This window comes from Vespa crabro, chromosome 1, assembly GCF_910589235.1.
Source record: "Vespa crabro chromosome 1, iyVesCrab1.2, whole genome shotgun sequence".
NCBI classification, from domain to species: Eukaryota; Metazoa; Arthropoda; class Insecta; order Hymenoptera; family Vespidae; genus Vespa; species Vespa crabro.
In genome coordinates this window covers 4,967,757-4,990,720 of record NC_060955.1, presented here as the reverse complement: position 1 = coordinate 4,990,720, position 22,964 = coordinate 4,967,757, and the positions used below count along the sequence as shown (strand labels likewise).

The window sequence follows — 22,964 nt, the reverse complement described above, 5'->3', positions numbered from 1 at the left end:
GTGCAATTACAATCAGACAAATCGCATTTAGGAATGCGTTACGAACGAAAAAGCTCCGAGGTTCGAGCGTCGAAAGGTCACGCTCGTCCGTGGATACATGGATACATAGCTTATGACGTCATTACAACCGAGGATTTTACTAGCATACATCCCCGTACTAGAAATGTCAAAATGAAAGCTTTTAAACGAGAAACTTGGAAATATTCCTCCCAAAGCAATTCCCTTCAAAATGTATACATTTATTTCGTTACCCTAATTGTAAATTAAAAATTGCCACGAGTTCTGACGAAAGAAGAAAACAAAACAAAACAAAAAGAAAAGAAAAGGAAAAAAACGGAAAGGAAAAATGAAAAACAACAAACAAGAAAAAAAAGCCCTATTGTCTCGGCTCGAAATAAGATTTTTTTTTTTTTTTTTTTTTTTTTTTTTTCGGCAAAACTAAAACGCACGTACCAAACATTGACGATCAATCATGAAAGAAAACTTCTCACTTGAAGATCACTAAAGGTTAAAGTCGTACGCATAAAAGAACGATCGAGTATGTTTTTACGTGTATGTCAGTTAGACGCACGTGCCGGTTCTTTCGCCGTACGTTCAATGGACGAGAATTGTGTGTGGCTTGAGAAGATGGAATGAAACTAAAAGAATAAGAAAAAAAAAGAAAAAAGAAAAGAAAGAACCAAAAAGAGAGACAGGAGAGAAGGAAGAGAAAAAGATAGTCCTTCCAAGATGGGAATTATAAGAAGGGGAAAAGATCCTCATGGCGATGAGAGGGGACGGGGTTGGGGGCGGGGGCGGAGGAGTTAGGAGGGAGGAAGAAAAAAGTCGTATGGGAAAAGTGTGCCGAGTCGACTTTTATTACTCACTCTCACATATTTTCACCTTCGTGTTCTCGTATCTCTATTGTTACCTCTTTGCCTCTTACTTTTTCTCCCTTTTTCCTTGTGTATCGTACTTATACGTCTCACGTTTTTATATGTATGCGTGTGTATATATATATGTGTGTGTGTGTGTATGTATGTATATATGTCTCTATGTGTGTGTTCATGACCGCTCGGGACCACGCTCGCACGGCTTTTTTCTCTGTTCGCGACACCACCGGCAACGACCTTTTGTGCCTTCGAGCCTGGCTTGCACCACCGCTTTCCAATGTATGTATATATGTACCATCAGACTGCACATACCCTGTAAACCAAGCTGCTCGCGATAGTTACAGGCGCCGCGAGTAAAGCGAGTAAAACGGAGCGCAATTCTCTCGGATGCGCATATCGCTTTAACAATGCGCGCGTGTGTCTCGCCTACGCTCCAACGCCAAACCTGAATCGATGATATATTTTTTTTTCTTCACTTTATTCCTCCTCTCTCTCTCTCTCTCTCTCTCTCTCTCTCTCTCTCTCTCTCTTTCATGTGTTCTTCTTTCGTTTTCAACGAGTAAAAAACACTATAGAAGCTTTTAAAAGATAAAAAAAAAGAAAAGAAAAAAAAAGGAAAGAGAAAAAAGAAAAAAGAAACAAAAAAAGGAGAAAAAAAAAGGGGAAAAACTATGAACGAGAGAACGACTAACGAATGGCTTTATCGAGATTCGTTTCATTACTAAATCCGACGTGGTACGTTCACGCGAACGTGCCCGTATGTATCTACGTACACATCTGTTTTAATCGTGGCTGCCAGTGGTCATTTGAAAATACATTGGGCAAAAATCGAATTCATGTCCCTGTCAAATTTACTTTATTCGTTCTATCCCACTATATAACCGGTTTTAAGAACCGGTTATCGCGTGTATTTTAATGTCAGATATTCCAGACGTACATACGAATTTTTATTGACCTGATTTCTTCATCGATTCCCTCCTCCGTACTGCTGAGTACACGCTGCGGTGACACGCGCATCCACGAACGAAATTGGAAACGACGACTTCCCGAAAGCCGATTGATCATTTAAACGACGCGAGAAATTCGTTGGGCAATGTGAACATTGTTGCCCGATGACGAGAAGTTATTTTTAAGAGTGAAAGAGAAAAAAGAAAAGTGGGGGAAAAACAGGAAAAGGGGAGAAAGAGAAAGGGAGTTTTATATCGATACACAACTTTGTTACGAGTATCGGAAAAATAGTCACCACCCTTTGTTATATTTTCCCTATGGTCCGCCAACGTACATATTAATACAAAAAGTAAACGTTATCGAACAAAAACGTTTCTCTTTCGCACGGAATTTACATACCTACAAATCACAAAATTCATTCCAAGCTTATCGACGAATCAACACACATTAACGCACGCATTACGACTACCTCTCGGTGACTGCATTCATATTTGTAAATTATAAATTCTCCACAGTTATATATATATATATATATATATATATATATATATATATATATATATGTGCCCAAGCACATGTGTGTTTGTATATGTTTAAACAGTTGTACCCATAGTTCGTTTTAAATCGACTCACGATATTTACGATTCCACTCGGCTGATTCCGTCGAAATTCTCTAATTCGCCATGTTTTATGAGCAGCAGCCTTCTACATGTAATTAATCAGCAATGCAATTAATGATATGCAACGACATTTCGGGATAACTGTTATTATGCAAGTCGCTTTAAATGCAAACCGATAACGAGAATGAGCAAAGAAAATCGAGCGATCTCGTTTTATACGGACAACGATAGCAATGTAAAATTATGTTTCGTTATTTATTGCTCTTTCCCCCTTCTGCTCTCTCCCCTCTCTCTCTCTCTCTCTCTCACTCTTTATCTCTCTTTATACTATTATTTTTAATTATGTTTCTTTGTTTAACTTTATTTTAGAATTGTTCTCAATTATACTCAGTTTATCTTGTTTTGTAATTAACTTTAATTTCATTGGTAGCTCGTAACTTTAAATAATTATTATTGCTTGTTATTTTCTTTTTTATCTCTTTCTTTCTCTCTCTCTCTCTCTCTCTCTCTCTCTCTTCATCTTTAGTTAATTACAAGTGTAATTTTAATTTACATCTCTTATGAATTCCCTTTCGAAAGAAACTAGAATTTTGAATGATTCGTGGAGCACAGAATAAAGTAAGATCTAGACAAAAAAATCTCGAACGCTTTCTTATTACGAAATTAAAATAATTTGGAATTTACGCACTAGAAAATCTAACAATGCATAAGCATAAAAGCCAAAATAGATAAAGGGAAGATAATAGAAACTTATTTCAATTCGCTTCACAGATCATTAATACTTTTAATGGATAGTGAAAATTTCTTTATATCTATATATATATATATACATGTACCGTGAATACATTTGAGTAATGAGCGATGCTCATTAAAAAGATATTCTAATTAAACATTCGTTTTTTCGTTATCGATTTCCTCCAACAAAGCACTCACGACAAGACAAGTCTATAAATTCAAAATTGAAAAAAATATGATTGAAATGATAAAACTAAAAGAAAACTAACGAGTTGAAAAATTTCAGGAATGGCGAAAGTTCAGAAAATTGAACAATTTTTGTGGCAGCCAAAAAATAACGTAACGTTTCTTGTACAAAGTTGAAATTGCTACGTAATACTACTACTACTACTACTATTTCTAATAGAGAGAAAGAGAGAGAGAGAGAGAGAGAGAGAGAGAGAGTGAGAGTCAAGTGTAATTATGAGTTAGCAAGTGTGTTACCAAAAATCGTTCATTCGTGGTAAACACCGTTTGGGAAAAGAGAACACAATTATTTGCTTGCTTCGAACAACACATAGTTTCGAATAATGCGTCACTTGTTTCAAACGTTTCAGGGATGATCGTGAATGATCGTTCATTACAGTTTCTCGAAAATCGGAACCCGTTACGTCCGTTGGAACAATTTATATGCACCTGCATACGCTAATCCTTTTCCTAAATATATATACCTACGTACATATATGTATGGATGAATAGTGAAAAACGATAATAGCTTCTGTTAGGAATACGATTAATAAAGACTATTATATATTATCTTTGTTAGGAATTTAATTACCTAACCAAGAATAATATCAGATATTATAGGAACAGTATGGTTCTTAATTTCTTTTATATCAAAAAAAAAAAAAGAAAAAGAAATAAAAAAAGATAATGAAAAGAAAAGAAAAAACAAATTATACACCAATAACATTATAAATTTCTCTTATTGTTCTCAATTAAAAGATTATTACGGGAATAAATAAAAACAATTAAATATGTACAAACGCATACGGCATTATTGCTTTTTACCATACAAACATATATATATATATATATATATATATATATATATATATATATAAAACCAATTTACACGTGTACGTAAACACATGCTGCTCTTTCCATGAACAACACTTCAAACACCTCGTTGATAAACTCAGAGCGTAGGAAGCATCATAAATTCCATTTTCGCATGCCCTGCATTTAACTTTGTCCGTGGTATTCGATACGTTATTATCGTACCGCGCTATCGGATACACGTGTTTTGGAATGTTTGCCTTTGTCCGAACGGAGCAAAGGTATTCGACACGTTCATGTAAATTCAACATGTAAATACGTGCCGCGTATGCGAACATCTTGCAAAGCCGTCGGGTGTTTCCATAATATCCTCGTATCACGTAATCGACGATCGTGAAAGACACGAGATAGCGTGAATAAGACGTCGTACATATCCGAAATGATCTTCGATTGATTGATATTTCCATAGATAAAACATTCACAAGAATATTACGATAAAAATAAAAATATCACAATTTAGTCGATATATAATATTTGTATGATGTATAAATAATATTTATTTCAAAGTATTATTTTCTTCTCGAGATTTTGAATCTTCAAAATTGATTAAATTTAATCTTGCAAATCTTAAATATACCTATAACATATGAGCATAGTTCATGAAAAATAATTTTAGTGTATAAAAATAATCAGAAAGATCTATATAATTTTCTTTTTTTTTCTATCAAATCCTTTTTCATAGTAAAATACATTATTAAAAACGTCTATTGTAATTATAATTCTCTTTATAATACGTATACATTAGATACCATATTTATTACTTTAAATGTCAGTTACATCAATATTTTATTTATTATTGGAAATGTTAAGAATGTTGACAATCGATGAGATCCATTTACACGCTTGAAAAAGCTAAAAACGCATCGATCCTGTAAGATGATCTTGTAAAGAAAAAGAAAAGGAGCATATATTCTAAATGAAAAACAAAAAGAAAAAGATAGAAAAAATAAAGCAAAAAGTTATCTTTCGTCGTTAGCATTTACGCGCATATCCAATTTCCATTAGAACGAATCGTCAAAGTGTTTTAATGCAATCGAAAAACTAAATCGTCTCTCGTCGTCAAGTAAGTGATATACTTTCTGCAGAAGCAGCAAACCGAACACTCTCCAATTAACTATTGCGACTAATTTGATAAAAACAAACGGCGAACAGAAACCTTTTTTACTTATTTTTCTATCTTCTCTGTAACAGAACTTCTATCTATCTCTCTTCTTTCCTTAGGCGTCAATTTATCGTTAAGACAAACAACACATGAATCGTTTATTTGTAATTTAATTTATCAATTAAAAATCGATTCATACATTTCAATTTATTTTATCGCGTCAATTCAATTCCCCGAAAGAAATCTAATTCTTCTACGATCACAATAAAATTTTATTTAGATGACAAACCAAAATGTCGCTATTTAATGAAAGATAAAATTTCCGTGGGTGAAGTGACGAAACTGATATAAGATATGTTTGAAGATCCTTTTACTTTGTGGATTTCGAGACCATTAAGGATGGAAGATGAACGAAGTGATCGAAAATCTCCTTTGTTCATAGACAAAAGATGTTATTAGAATTTAATCAAAAAATATCGTTGACAAGGATGTCGAACACAAAAAAGAAAAAAAAAAATGACGAATCGATAAATGAACTGAGACTAAATGGAAATGTATAAACGTATACATTTAAATTACATACAATAACGTTAAAATCATTCCGATTGAATAATCGAAATGAGAACGGAAAAAAGATTAAAACGATCTTAATTCGAGTAAACAAAAACATATAGTGATTAAATCGTCAATGTGAAGATTCGAGGAATTAAATAAAAAAAAAAATAAAATAAAATGAAATGAAATGAAATAATATAAAATCAATATAAAAGAGAAGAAAAGAGATAGAGAATATTTTTTTCCATTTCTTTTTACTTCCTTTCTGTTTATACTCAACCCTCTAATAGCCTTTCGTGTCTCGCAACTCGTTGTGTACTACGACGAGCAATTCTTCTCCATGTGACTCAAGGAAGAATGGAATACCGTGAAATTAATTAAATAAATGGCGGACGAGTTCTAGTACGCTGAAGCAACGGACGGTAGAATAGCGTAACGACGGAAGGGTGCAATCGAGGGCAGGAAGGACGAAAGAATGAGAGGAGAATGAGGGTTAGCAAGGACGAGGATGAGAAGGGATGAGTCGATCCTATAGGCGAAGCCTTCCGCTAGATTTCTACGGATTCGAGTCAACGCCGACTATCATCTCTCTATCTCTTCTTTCTTCTTCCATCTTTTTTTTTTTCACTTCGCCTCCTCTCATTATCGTAATCGAGAATAATTTTTCAGATCGCGACCCCGTCACTGCGTACAAGACCGAGTCGTCCGCAAAATTGAGGCCGAATCGGATCGAACACAAAGGGGCGTAGAATAAAAAAGGAGGGAGGAAAGAGAGAGAGAGTGAGTGCTTCGTCGAAATTGAGGAATAACGATCCCTCGGGACGGACGAAGAGACGGAGAAAAATAATTCCTTCCCATTCCCTTTTTACTTTTTTCCTCTATCTTTTTTCTCCGCAATCCTCTTCCTTCCTTTCACTCTCTCTCTTTCTCTCTCTCTCTCTCTCTCTCTCTCTCTCTCTCTCTCTCTCTCTCTCTCTCTCTCTCTCGACGACTCTCAGTGCTCTACCAGAGTGTAATAGAAAATACATATCTCCGATCGAAAAATAGTCGTTCCTCCATCGAAAAATTCCATCCTCTCACATAATTACGTTCGTCCCGGTTTCTGTACCGATCAAAAACACTTCCAATACATGTGCTATAAAAATCTTTTTAAAACGACTTCATCCGAGCAAAATTCGATAAAATTCTATTCATTTCGAAGAATGATCGATCGTATGAGTAAAAAATTTAGTAAAATATTTTAAATGGTATCACATTCTTAAGAATAGATATCTTTTGTTTATTCAGAAATAACGAAAGAATATGAAAATAAAGAGATATGATTCGCTAAGGGAAAATCATTGGTCGGTATTGCTATCGTCGTTCATTCGCGATAATTAGAATCGTCGAATCGTCACGATAACCGAGGAAACAGCCACGGGTGGAGACATCTTAGTCGAGGAAAGTTTGTTCGTCTTTATTGAATCCCCCCTCTTACACTTTTATCCTTACCCTCCTCCTCCCGCGATGGTCGCGATTACCGGACCTTTCCTCCCTACCAAACTTAATGCCGCGAGCTAGTTGAAGAATCGCTCCGAGCTATCTCGAGCGATATTTCTGAACGCTTTTCCTTCCGTATTTTCCTCCTTCCCTTTCTCCTTTCTTTCCCTTTTCTTCGTCTATCCTTTTCTCCTCCTCTTGGTTTTTCCTCGTACCCGTCATCACCATTGCCTCTTTCTTTCCCTAACACTGTTTTATCCGTCTCTATATTCGTTCGAATGAGAGTTACACCTAACCATTTCTCTTCTCTTCTCTTCTCTTCACTTCTCTTCACTTCTCTTCTACCATCCTCCTCTTTTCCTCCTCCTCTTTTTCATCTCGGAGCCCTCTCGAAGATCACCTGAATTCGTGAAAGGCAACCGCTCCTTCGACGCGTACGCTTTCTGGAATTAGGGTAATTAGAGGCAATTCTGAGCTGGAATTAAAGTCAGGATAAGATTACTTCTGTTCCTCTTTCCCATCTCTTCGTTAGAGCATCCACCCTACATCCTTCGCGCGAGCGGATACACGAGAGGGTGTATACCCTCTTGCTTGCTTGTCTCTCTCTCTCTCTCTCTCTCTCTCTCTTTCTCTCTTTCTCTCGATATATATATATATATATATATATATATATATATATATATCATGTCGTTTCTTGTCATGCTCACAGACGTCGTAGCATCTCGCCGATCCTCGAACCCAGATACTCTCCTCCACGTTTCTACTACATCCTCCCACGTAAGGCACAATTATGGCGCTTAATATCTCGTTTCGTCCCATCCTCCTTCGTGGCTCGTCGTCTCGTGAATTAACGCGCGCTATCGCTCGCGGCCGTACTGCTCGTTACGAGGAGGTACCTTGCATGTAGATACGAATCACGTTAGTGGCATTACGAGTTTCAAGTAAAAGGATATATAAGAGAATGAGGAAGAAGAAGAGGATTGATGACGATAACGATGATGATGATGATGATGATGATGATAATAATGATAATAATAATTATATACTCCGCAAATATTTTCTTTCACGTACTCTCCACGGAACTATTTCCTTTATAATTATAAATTGTTGAACGTTTCTAATCCGTTTCTGTTAATCTACAAAAATTATTTTCTGTTAATATCGAACACAAATATGAATATGTTAATGAAGATTATATTAAGTCTCGAGAAATAAATCTTTATCATTGTATATCTATCGCATCGCAATATCACTCTAATTGTTCGATTTTGATAGGGAACGAAATAAAAGGAAAAGAAAAAAAAGAAGGTGAAAAAGGAGGAGGGACTCGAAAAAGAGCCGATGCTCTTATCCTGCTTTCGTACTCTTGATATTCGAACTCGTTCGCTTAAGTAGAAACCCACTTTTAAGGACCGATTAAAAACTCTTCCGAAGAGAACGAAAGAGGGGGAGAGAGAAAGAGAGGGAGAGAGAAAGAGAGACGAGTTTGCTGATTAAAAACTCTTAAAGTGCACGCTCGAATATCGGCCAACCTCGAGCAGCAGTAGAGAAAGAGAGGGAGATAGAAAAAGAGTGAGTATAAGCGTGCGCATGCTGAAAAATGTCCGAGTTTTCAACTCCAACAACCATACCTCAATCATTCTCGTCCTTCGTTCAGTTTTTTTTAATACTTCCAACGTGAAAAATCGTGATAAACGATAACGTAGTTGTATATATGTATACATAAACGCACGTATGCGCCAGCACGTATCCATTGTAAACTCTTAAAAAATGGAATTGATTTTGTGATCGAGTCTTAAAATATCTCATTTCGTTTTTTACGAAATATCATCTTGGAGAATCTAATCAACGAAATTAAATGAACCGTGCTAATTTCAGTTCGCTTTGTCGTTGAAATTTTTCATGAGACTAGTGAGAATCGCGGCTGGATCGTTCGACTTAATCGAGATGAGATCATTGATAAATTTTTTTTCCGTCCTCATTCATCTTCAACTTTTTTTTATTCTTTCCTGTTCGATTTAGTCTTCTTCCCTATCTCTCTCTCTTTCTCTCTCTCTCTCTCTCTCTCTCTCTCTCTCTCTCTCTGTATTTCTCTACAATTTCTGTATCGGAGCACGAATGAAACTAGCACGGGATCAAAGAAATCTCTTCTAACGAAATTTGCAGGTGCTTCCATTAGCGAAAGAGCAAACGTAAAAGCGAAAAGCAAATGTTTACTAAACAGTGATAGAAAACCTTTAGGTAAACGGTACCACTTGCCGATTAAATAAAAAATATTTCACTGCAAAGAAATTGCAAACGTATGTGTATGAGTAACGATTTACTTCATTCTTCGGATCTTGTCAATAGTTAAAGAAAAAGAAAGTAAGAAAGAAAGAAGGAAATAGAGAGAGAAAGAGAAAATAATAATACGAGAAGCTCGAGTGGCGCGTTTTCTCGTACGGAAAATCGACCTACGATGAAAAGTTTGAGGAAGAATAACCATGAAGATAGGAGCTTAGAACGTGGAAAACTTAAAACGAAGATACTAACTCATTCTCTTCGCGTGGAATAAAAAGATGTAATTTAGCTAATCGTTTTAACAAACTTTCAAATATTCAAACAAATCAATAAATTTTTTTATAGTCGAAACAATAAAAGGATCACAAAGATTCGATGAAAATCACACCTCGTATACACGCTGTCGTCCGGACGTTCACGTTGATTGTTTCAATTCTCTAATATTGACATTGCATTAAGCTCCGACCAGTGATCTATTATTCCATTAAACAGGATTTCACTCAGGGGAACGTTTAACGGGCCACAATCATTCCTACTTGTTCGTCCGTGCATTTTTCCATGCGAAAAATTTCCAACTTTTACGGTCGGATCGGTTCTCCAGCGAGCTTCATAAAGTTTGTTCGTTCGTTCGTTCTTCGAATAAAATAGGACGAATATTGGCGAAGAAACGAAGTAAAAAAAAAAAAAAAAAAAGAAAAAAAAAAGAAGAAGAAGAAAGAAAAGGAGACATCTTATCGATGATTTTATAAAAGAAACGATGGTCGTACGATTACTTTCTCAATGTAAGAAAAAAAAAAAAGTAAATAAATAAATAAAAACAATTAAAAAGAGAAAAAAAGGAATAGAAAAAGCAAGGAGAAATTCATTATCGTTCGTTGCACTTTTTCATATTAATAACAATTTTATTTCGCGCTGATACAAAGCTCGTTAATGAATGAAACTTTAAAGATTGAATTATCAGTTCATATGCAACAGATGTCAAAAGAAACAAACGTAACACTCTTGCTACATTTCTATAGATCGCACTAACATCCCATCCATCTTCCTCTCTCTCTCCCTCGCTCTCTCTCTCTCTCTCTCTCTTTCTCTCTCTCTCTCTTTCTCTCTCTTATCCTCTACATGTGGTTTAATCAGCACGCGTTGTTTGACAAATAATTGCGCTTTACGCAACTGCCCAGCGATCACAAATATTGTGCCACTGGATTCGAATTAATCGTTACGAATTCGTCGATCCGCTGGTCTGGATACGACAATGCCTGATTTGACTCTTCTGTTCTCTTTACGTGAGTGAAATAACTCGCAATAAAACAACGTAAATAAAAGGTATATTGAGTGTTTCTTTTAATAATGCATTATAATTCAATATGAATGTTTAAAAAAAAAAAAAAAGAAAAGAAAAAAAAATAGAATGTTACACATAGATTTACGAACGTTTCTTGTCCGAATTTAATTAGAAATTATTTGTTTATAACTGAAGAATGAATTTGTTTATAGTTTGAATGAATTTATTTATATCCATCTGATCTCACGTAGTTTTCTAAAATTCTTACAGGAAAAGAAAAAAGTAGGGGAAAAAAAACATCCTTCCAACAATATTTTAATCATATCGTATTCTCAATATTGTTCTCAAAGTTTTTCAAATTTTATTATCGTACAATACTCAATATGCACGTATTATATAGTAACACATAGACGTATATAAATATACGAACGTACTTACGTACTACGTTCACATCTAGAAAGAGATACAGTGATACAAATTCGTAAAAGTCATTTTGTTTACCCGAAAGAATATTAATGCCGATGAAAGCACCTTAATGTAGAAACATGACGATGGAAAGTTCGATGATATTCGCAAGTTTCAATCGTCAAGGAAACACATCGTGACACGAAGCGGTTTAGCGTGACGATTTATGCGATTCCTCTCTTCAACGGCATTCGAGCATTTTGAATTGTTTTGCATTTTGAAAAGTCCCGCCTGTCGCGTAAACGTCACGTAAATTATTATTTCCTTCCTTTTTTTTCTCTTTCTGTTTTATTTGTCAAAATTCCCTCTCGAGCGTAATTTTTCATACGTTTTATTAATAGAGAGTATCGAGATCGAACGTTTATTAACGAAACGAATTCTGGATGCATTATAAAATTGGAACGAACCAAACTCGTTAACAATATCACCTACAAAACGATTCACGTACAAACGTATAAATCTTTCAAATAGCGAAATTATTCATCGAATCAAAAGTAGTAAGATGGCAACGAGAGTGTCGATAAATATAATAGTTATTTCATTTTTCAAGTGTCGTTTTATTGAAATAAACTCCTTACTTTATTGCAACACTTATTTATGAATCAATCTTATATATATATACACACACACATACATATATATATATATATATATATATTTGCATCACAGCTGCAAAATCTTTCTATCTCTCTCACGGTATTAAAACGGAAAATAGAAAAAGAGAGATAGAAAAAGAGAAATATCGACTGAATCATAAAGTAATAATGAAAATTCAATGTTTCCTTTCCCAGGAGGACTCGGAACCTCGCAAGAATGCGGGACCGGCTATCGTGGTACATGGTCTTCTTGATCCTGCCGACAATCCTCCTGGCCAGGTCGCTCGACAAAGGTAAATAATATCCTAGATAGATTTCCTTCGACTGATGGTCAAAAGTATAGCGACCCTTTTTCTACCACAGACGATACATACCAAACATCAAATCGAAATCTTTAGAAAAACGTTTTCAATTCCCAATGGAGCCTACCTTTTGACAAAATATTTCGTAAAATGTTATGAGGACGTATTTCTCAAATCTATAACACACACATATATATTTACATGTATATTATACATATATATATATATATCGATCTTTCGTTTGATTTAATATCGAATCTCTTCAATAGGATTTTCACTTGATTCAAAGAATTCGTACGATAAATACGTGCGAAAGTATCGAGGAACGACGTAGAATTTTTTCTATTTTTCTTTCTCTTTCTCTTTCTCTTTCTCTTTCTCTCTCTCTCTCTCTCTCTCTCTCTCTCTCTCTTACTCTGTCTCTCTCTTTTCGTATATAATATACGAATAACAGACGACTCGTTTATTGACAATGCGCACACTTTCATAGAAAACAAAGGCTCTTTGCACGAACGAAATGTAACAAAGTTATCGAGAAAATAGCGTTAGTTTCTCATCGGTGTTACGCGCACCAAATAATATAAATCTTTTTACGGATTCGTCTTCCTTTGTTCCTCTTTTATCCTGACCGCACTCTTTCTCTTCATTTCTTTCTATCTATCTCTCTCTCTCTCTCTCTCTCTCTCTCTATTTTTCTACCGTCTCTCACTTTCTTCTGCTTTTTCCTCATCATTCCCCCTCACTATCTCTAGAAAAAAACTATCTCCGAGTCGTACGTAACTTCTTTCTCTCTCATTATTTCAGTATCTTTCTCTCGCTCTTTCTCTCTTTCTCTCTCTCTCTCTCTCTTTCTCTCTTTCTCTTATTCAGGAGGCTAAGAAGAATTCGAGCAGTTTCTGTCGAGCCTTTTGTAATTTATGCAAAGCTGTCAAAGCAGGGACGTCATCTTCTTCGTCTCTTCGTGCACGAAGAAACAAGGGTCTTTGGCGTGTGTACAAAAAAAAAAAAAAAAAGGAAAATGAGAGAGAGAAAGAGAAAAACAACGAAAAGAGAGAGAGAGAGAGAGAGAGAGAGAGAGAGAGAGAGAAAGAAAGAAAGAAAGAAAGAAATAGAAAAAGAAAGATATAAGAACGATAAAAGGAAATATCGCTAAAGGGGTTGAGGGAAAAAGATAGGAGGTAAGACGTAACAGTGTGCACGGAGAAGAGGAGAAGGTTTCAGAGAGGCGACCGAGAAGAAGGAGGTGCGGTAGATGGGTTGGACGAACGGGATGGGGATGGGGATAGGGATGGGGGGATGGGGGATGGGAGGGAAGGGTCTGAAGGAGGAGGAAGTTGGGAGGAAAGATGCACATAAAGCGAGATTCTCGTGCGAGATGCGTCCCCACGGGCATGAATATTTTTCCTGTCCTTAGGGAAGCATCGGTCTCTCTACGGGTATCGAGCTCTTCACTCTGAAGGGTCGGAAGTGAAGTACGGAGGACAAACGGCCCTTCGCGAGTGCACGCGCCGACTAGATAAGCTTTCTTTCTTTCTCTTATTTCTCTCCTTTTTTATACTCGACGTTTCGTAGAGCCAACGTTCTTCTTCTTTAAAAGAGAAAGATAACTCTAAGAGTAACCTTAGTCGTTCCTTTTTACAAGTGATCCTTATCAGGATGACTGATTCCTATTGGGAGTTAAGTATAACGACTTTTAAGATAGTCGCTAATTCGTTATCATTAACGTTTCCTTTATCTTAATATTAATGGTATTGTAAAGTCACTTTGTAAGATATGGATCAGTTATACAGGAAGTAAACTGATAATGTGAATCTAATGAAACCTCTCTACAGTAAATCTCACAATGACTCACGATGTATCATCACCTTTGAAATCGAATAGCAATGTTACGAAAGTATCGAATGTTCTCTATGTTTACGTACGAGAGAATATCATATGTTGTATGCAACGGAAACGATCGTAGATAGAACGGAAACGATGGGTATCTAGATATGTACATTCACCTATGTTAGTACGTATCTACCATTTCGCAGTTTGCAAAGGGAGAAGAGCTAAAGGACGAAAGAAAATGTTGAGAGGAAAGAGAGTTAAGTACACATTGATGAAAGATGTCATAGCATTGGACGAAGTCATATACACGTATTTCAATAAAAAAAAAAAATCCTACTGTGTCGTTTTAAGGAAAGGAAAAAAAAAAACAAAAAAAAAGAGAAAAAGAAAAAAAAAAGAAAAAAGAAAAAAGGGTAAACAACAAAGAGAAAATCGTATTTCCATTAAGCATTACAAATTGCAAATATTTTCTTTGATCTTAAGTATGATCTTACGTAATTTATAGTTGTACGTAAATAAAAAATAAATAAAGAAACAAAAAGAAGAAATAAAGAAAGATAGAAAAGAAAAACAATAAAAAGAATGCGTCGTCAGGAGTTTCTCGTTCTTTTGCCAAAAGACGGACTACAAAGTGCCGACGAGGATCAAGTACTTACTAATGTACTTTTGTCGGGAGTCACCAACCAAGAGAAAGAGAGAGAGAGAGAAAGAGAGAAAGAGAGAAAGAGAGAAAGAGAGAACCTCTTCTGCCATCCCCGCGAATTTCCGAAGATTAATGTGCCGGATTTTAAACGATGCGCGATATTAAACGTCGACGAATCTTTGTCACGACCCCTTTTCTCGATCTTCTTCTTCCTCTTCTTCCTCCTACTCTTTCTCTTCTTCTTCTTCTTCTTCTTCTTCTTCTTCTTCTGCTTCTGCTTCTTCTTCTTCTCTTTCTCGGTAAGAAATTATCGAACGTGACGCGAACATCTGACTGAGAACGTGCCTTTAATCGCAGGCACGTCGTGACTCTCGACGAAGGCCTGCAACCGAAGCGTTAAAGAGGATGTATTTCCGGCTATCGTGGCGAGAGTATTTTCACGCTAACTCACGAAAGAAAAGAGAAAGAAAACTGAAATAAGAAAGGAGGAGAGAGAGAGAGAGAGAGAGAGAGAGATAGAGATAGAGAGGGGTTAATAGGTAAACGTCATGGTTCATAAAAGTTATTAAATTTCTGTCAAAACCTGTAGTTTCACTGTCAGAGACCGTTAGAGAAGAGAAGCGTTATCGTAGAAAAACGAAAAATTCAAGAGAAATGGAAAGAGCGCATTCGTAAATAGCCTTTATATTATCGACCAAACTTTAACTAGACGGACGGACATGAAAATGGAGGATATACTCTGAAACTTAGTAAAGTAGTATGTTCTAAAGGTTCCTATTAGTTGTCGAGATACATTTCGAAAATGAAAATTATGTTTTACATGATGATCCTATGAACGACGTGTGTAATATTACACACGTGAGAACTTGTGTACATATGTATGTGTATATGTATTCATGATACTCGACTAGATCATGTTGTATATACGTGTATACACAAAGAGACAGGTACAGAACATATATATATATATATATATATATATATATATATATATATATACACATGTACAAACAAACATCTATATAATACATAGGCATACGCATACCGTAAGCAAAGTAGAGGACAACAGCGTATTTCAGAGAGCCAACCGAGCGCTCTCGAGAGTTCGGACGAAATATCCCCTATGACTCGATCCTTTTGTCGTCGACGATCTCTCGACGGAAACGTCGCCTTGGCAATACAGTTTCTGGGCTCATGCAAACTATGGCAAACGCACAAAGGACAGCCTTCTACGGGGAGCTGTCGATTAACGACGCATTAACGTACATACGTATGTACAATTCCCTTTATCCAAATCTCGACCACGCCCATTTAACGATAACAACGGTCCAGCGTAAAATCCAACTGAGGAAACTTTTAAATTTCCATATATGTGTGTGTATATGTGTGTGTGTGTGTGTGTGTGTCTGTATATTTTTTTTTCGTTCTTTCTTTCGCTTTTTATATTTCATTTAATTCGTTCTGAATTATTCACTGACTTTGTTCGAATTGTATTTCAATGAACGTTCTATTTATCGGAGATACAAATATATTTTGTTTATTTACAGAGAATATATTAATGCGCGTACGCGTATTTTATTGAAAAGCAAATTAAAGAGCATAAATATTTCCAAACCGATCGGATCGATATTTTCCAGCACTTAATATCCTATTTCATCATCGATTTTCACATTTCTCTTTAACGTTTTTTGAAAATACGCCGAAATCGCATCTCGCGTGATACATATTTTGTAATAATACCTATTGTATCTCGACAACGTCATTACGCAGCGTCGATGATATAGAGAATTGAAATGACAGTGGGTTTTACTCGGCAATACGATATTTTCTGAAATAACCAGTGCTCGCAATTCTGTCACTCGAAAAAGGGAGAAGAGAGAGATAAAGAGAGAGAGAGAGAGAGAAAGAGAGAGAGCTCGATGGCAAGATGCAATTGACCGCTCACTGACAAGTTTACCAATCCAGCTTATGAGTTTTTTCCAGCTCCCTTTCTCTTCTCTCTCTCTCTCTCTCCCGTCATCTATCTACCTACTATCTAACTCCCCCTTTTTCGGCCTTCCGTTTTCCACCGTCTATACGATACACATATAGCAAGTTGTGTGTGTATAAAGAATATAGCAAGCAGTATAACGGTTGGATCGTATATTGGCCAGCTTAATAACGTCATGAGAAGGTCGATGCTTATGGCTCACCATCGACCTGGTCAAGTAAAGATAGAGTCTTCATACTCGATGGTTATAATCATAAACTTTACGTTTATTTCGTAGGAAGGTAAGACATATAAAGAAAAAAAAAAATAGAAATAGACTCATTCCCCCAAGGAAGACAATTTCTTTCTAAAGCTTATATTTCAAGATATTTTCGATGAATGATATGCTTCCGCATTTCTCTGTCAGTTTGAAAAAAAGATAAGGGGGATGAAAGAGGGGGAGAGAGACAGAGACAGAAAAAGAAAGAAAGAGGGAGAGAGAGAAAGAATGGAGAATAGGGAAAAACACGCGAAAGTTCTTTTATACAAAAAAGAAAAGTCAGGTAAAATGTTTGTATCTGAGGTTCGTGGCTGAGGGCGTTCGTGCTTGGCAATTTAACTTTGTGCAGTCGCGTGATAGTCATTGTTTTCTATCTACTTGAAAGACCTTCCCGCCTCTTTACTAGTTCGCTTTCTCATTTAAAACGTGTCGACCTCCGATGAGAGAGAGAGAGAGAGAGAGAGAGAGAGAGAGAGAGAGAGAGAGAATATATTTATTTCCCATTTGCCCTATTTCTTCTGCAAACATCTATCGTATTTTTTTAAATTCAAAGTAGTTTGGTTAATTGATCATGGAAAGTACGATACATAAAATAATATATATCGAGAAAGAAAATTAAATCAATAAAATGCAAGAGTTAAAGTGCATCGAAATGAAAAGAACAATTATTTGGAAGAGCTATCTCATTAACAACTTCATCTTTCTTACTCGAACTTTAGGTACATAGAGTTTCTATCTAGAAATTTATGGAAAGCAAATTTAAGGAGACTGTCGTAATTGACTATCTTCTACAGGTACGGTAAACTCACGAATTTCATTTAAACCAATTGTAAAGAGATCTACGTTCTTATTTAATCTCTCTGTCGATAGATGTCGGTAGTCGTATTTTCGTCTTTGAATTAATAGACAAAATCGAAAAGAGAGAAGTCAGGTGACGCTCATACATTATCCTGCATCCCTTTCCGAAAGATAAACGGTGTCGACATTTTGCCAAGCTAGCACAAGTATAACGTGACCCCTTAAGCTCGGTCTACCTGGCTCCGTCATACTCGTGGATATTGAAAAATTGCACTATGATTTATTGCGGTGCTTCATCGTTTATCCGATCCACAGCACAGTTTCATCCTACGTAGCTGATAACTCACGTTATCCCTCGTGATTTCGTTCCCGTGAGTATAATGATGATCGAACTTCCTCAAAACTGAAAGCCCTGTCAAGAGACACGGTTGTGCGTCACACCCTGTCATCGGCTTCTACTCGAGTACTAGATGAGCCGAGAGTAATTCTATTCGATTACTTGACTACCCTAAAGTATACATACATACACATCTAGTACTTAATATCTACATACGTTTATTGATTTCATATAGATTCTAATTGCTATTAATTATTTATACGGAATACATTCCATTGGAATCTAACATTATTGTGCTATGTAATAAGAACGTAAATAAATTTACATTTATATATCTTTATTTTATGGTTTTTTATCTAAAGAAAGAAAAACAGCATTGAAATGACAAATATTCTTTTCGCGAGACTCGGATAGATCTCTTTATGTAGGTAACCTTTTTATCAATGATATTTTATGGAGCAACTTTCAGATTTTATTTATTTTCAGTTCTTACTTAATAGTTTTTCAAAAGAAAAATGAACTTCTATTACAAGAATTTTATCTTTTATTTTAGATTTTCTAAAAGAAAAATCCAAGTTCTACTTGGTACATTAGTGAGTAATTGTAAACGTTATATCTGCAGCTACACAAATTACTTTTACCGAATGAAAACATAACAGTCGACGTGCTAGTTTAAAACTTCCATTACTCATTGACCTAAAACGCTAATTTGAAATTTTTTCTATCGTAAAATAAAAAATTGTAAAATTAAGCTCGCTATAGATCGTACGTACATGTAAGATGTTTACATTGTTTACATATTTAAATAGTTAATAAGTTACATACATGTACTTACATGTTTTAACCAATTTCATAACTAATAAAGGAAAAATAGTTCTACCAAAGTTTTAATGAGTAATCCATAAAGTATATCCTACAAAAATAATAACAAATTTGACGGAACAGAGAATACAGAGAAATTTTTATATTACCATAAAATGAAATATATCTTTACGTGTATTTGTTCCTTTCCTTAATGTATATTTATCTGAAATGCATTATCCTGAAAAATTAAAAAGTATAATGCTTTTTTAATAATAATAAAAAAACAAATGATTTATTCTTTTATCGTGAGAAAAATTAAATATTCTTTATCAATTAACACATTTTTCTCGATTAACAAGTTAAGAAATTAGAAATTAACAGATCATATTGTTTGATCGTAGAAAATATATATATTTCAAAGGCAATGTAATATTAAACTGAAGATAGAAATATAACAATAACCATAATCCGTATTAAGTATTATAACACTTTAACAGCTTACTAATTGCGAAACCAAAACGTATCGAGCTCAAATTAAACTAGTCCTTAAGAACAGATGGAACGGCCTTGTCTATGAAAGCAGCTCTCTACCTAAGATTTACAATAATAGATTCCGAAGAACAATAGGCGTTATTATGGAAACACGCGAAGCAAAATGTTTTGCTACGCTTTAAAGCGTACCACGTTTAAAACAGTCCTGTTTTGCGACTAAACGAGACGAGACGAGACAAAACGACACAGGGACGTTGCGCTTTCAACTAAACATTTACGATTTGGTATACGCGAACCACGATGATAAAATAAAATTATACTTATTTTTTATTACGCGCACACATATCACGAATGAAACCTTACATCTCTGCGAGCAATCGAGGACTAACAATAAAAACATAAAGTACGTAGTATATACGTGTCATTTACGCCCTTCAACGATGGAATAAACAAATTCAGAATACAAAGCTAGGAAAGCTACATATGTACATAGATAGACGTGTAAGAGAAACGATGATAATTCAAAATTTACAAAAAACATTTCGGTCAAACCACAAAAATCCATTGTGCTTTCTCTCTCTCTCTCTTTTTTTTTTTTTTTTTTTAATGCGTTCAATAAAAACGCGGTACAAAAAAAAAGTCATTCAATAAAAAACAGAATTGTTAAGCTTCATCTGGGAAAAAGTTGGACATTCATCCATCCTACGGATTTATAAATTGATAAATCGATTTCGAAGAGTAAAGATAAATTTCGTTAGGAGAACAATGAACGAAATATAAAGAAAGAAAGAGGAAGGAAAAACGATACGAAGCGAAACGAAACGAAACGAAGCGAAACGTAGAGTAGTTTGAATAAAAGCTACGATAAGCGAGGAGCCCGATTGCGGGTGCGTTTGAATTTTTCTCGCGGGTGCCTCTTGGGTTTATGCAAATTCGAGGATAACCGCTCGACGACCGAATGTAGAGAGAAAGAAAGAGAGAGAGAGAGAGAGAGAGAGAGAGAGAGAGAAAGAGGAAAAAGAAAATGGAAGTTAAAAAGATGGAGAAGATGAAAATAGAACTCGTACTTTTTCTTCTCAAAAGAAAAAAAAAAAAAAAAAAAAAAGGAACTTTAATGAGCATTTGTTGACGAGTTTACAATGTTCAGATTTAGTTGAAAGTAAAAATGTATTTGTAAAAAAAATGAAACACTTACTTCAACAAATTAATACGATCTTGATCTTTTTATATACGTACGCATACTATTATGTTATGAATCACAAGGGATAAGATCTGATCGTGAAAATATGACCGTTTTCAAGGATGTTTAGAGTTTAGACAAGGCGTTTAGAGCACAAACAGCACACGGTCGTTCTCGTTAGCACCGGTTGCTTGCGGGGTTTCCTTGATACTCAAAAGGTGGATAGGTACACGTTATTAAAGAGGATTTACTGCTTTACCTAGCAAAGAGGATTTGATGGTTACTTGTGACGACGGTCCTTCTACGTCGTCCAGAGCCTTATCCTGGACTATAAAGTCGTGAGCATTTCACTCCTCTCATTTATCACCGTTCCTAACGACGGAATAGCTCCTCGTCGGACGTTTGACGCTGGTTGTTCAATTAGCGCGTTAATCGGTCTTTTCTATCTTCAATTTCTACGTTTAAGAAAATTATAAACGAACGATACAGAAAATTCTATAACATATTAAATGAAGGAAAGCGGGTTCAATTTTCTATGGTAATAAGAGTTCTCTTATCGACCCCAACGTGCCAACGACCAAATAAGATTCCTTAAATTTTCCACGAAACGAACACATTCAATATCTTCTACAAAGTAGCTAAAACGTTATTAAGAAATTTTATGCATGCTTTATACTTTAACGTCCTACTCCTATTTCCTCAAGCAAGTTAGATCGGTTAGTATGGATCCGTCAGATTTTATGCTCGTACATAGGTACCTAAGCTGTCTCTCTTTAGTGCGTTATAAAACGATTTAACAGCGTGAGTACTTACTCGAGAATATAGGCATGTTTCGAAGTAAACGTTGAGCACTTTGATAAAGCGTCGAAGCTATGCGTAATGTAATGTAATGTAATGTAACGTAATGTAATATAATGTAATGACACGAGACAATTCAATACGCGGAACCGGATTTCAAATCCGTTCGCATAAATCGCGTTACGTCTGGATTCGGAAGGGGGTTTGAATTAATTCTAGGATTTGTGATGATCTAACCAACATTATATGATACGCCTATCACAATGTATGTTCGAGGAGACAATACGCATCGAATATCGCAAGATACTATTAACTATTATATACCATTATTACGAAATTGTAACGCACCAATGGAACGCATATTAGCTATCTACACACACAAACTCACACACATATATATATTTCTATATATATATATATATATATATACATAGATACATACATATATACATATACATACATATGCACGCAAATTGCATACATAGTAAAACGCATCCACCCTACTAAAGAGATCTTTCGTGCGAGCTAAGGTTGCTAAACGGACTGTCATAGATGAGTATATATGCATGTTGTATGTATATACACAGATATATATATATATATATATGTGTGTGTGTAGATACGTACGTTTGCCAGGGCATATAACAGGACCATCCTAAAACAGAATGGGTGCCGTGCTTCCGTGTGTACCGGAGTTCCTCTATGTACAATTCGGCTCGTGCACTATCGAGATGTGTATTAACCTGCTTCCGTCTTCGTTCACGTCGGCGCACTTTATCGAGAATAAATATGCGTGTAGATTCGTAGCATCGTGCGAACAGGGATAAAATGTAATCGTAGATTCTCTTGGGACTTAACTACGTAAGTACTATACGTATGACAAGAGATTATGGTTTAACGAAATCCATTCTGGCGTCAATTGTTTTACGATAACGACAGTATCTTCCTATAATTAAGACGTAATTCACAAAATAATTAATCTTGCTCTGTTCTATAAATATAAATATATATATATATATAATATTGAATTTAAATCGAGACTCAAAATATATACAAAATTAATGCTACTTAAAATCAATTTTCACGAAGACTTTTATTCGTGAATAGGAACTATATCACGATAATACGATAGCTATGTACATACATAAAACTACGAAAGGAACAACACAAATTTTACTACATACGAGAATAAAGAGGCTTCGCGACGTGCTCGAAAAAAATCCTAAAGCCAGCTAACCAAGAAAAGTTGGTACTTTCTCGCTACGAAGTGGCCCCGTAGATCAGGAATATTTCAAGTGGTAAGAAAAGAATGCAAAAATAAGAGAAAGAAAGAAAAAGAAAAAAGAGAAAGAGAGAGAGAGAGAAAGAAACCACGCCTCGTGGCCAACTAGTCGAAGTAAAGTACAGTAGACACCCTGCTACTTCTCCATCCTCTAACCATCTCCTACCACCCCTTTCTCTACCTCCTCTTCCTACTTTCCTCTCCATACTACACCACG

General features: G+C 35.4%; 1 protein-coding gene across 4 annotated transcripts in view; it reads left to right on the top strand.

Moving 5' to 3' along the window:
- Window positions 1-22,964, top strand: part of LOC124425972 (zwei Ig domain protein zig-8) — a 187,970-nt gene that overhangs the window by 101,985 nt on the left and 63,021 nt on the right. For all 4 annotated transcript variants that reach the window (XM_046967141.1, XM_046967131.1, XM_046967159.1 and 1 more), the window contains exon 2: window positions 12,228-12,325. In XM_046967141.1, coding sequence (XP_046823097.1) covers window positions 12,228-12,325 — 98 coding nt within the window. The remainder of the gene's footprint in view (window positions 1-12,227; window positions 12,326-22,964) is intronic.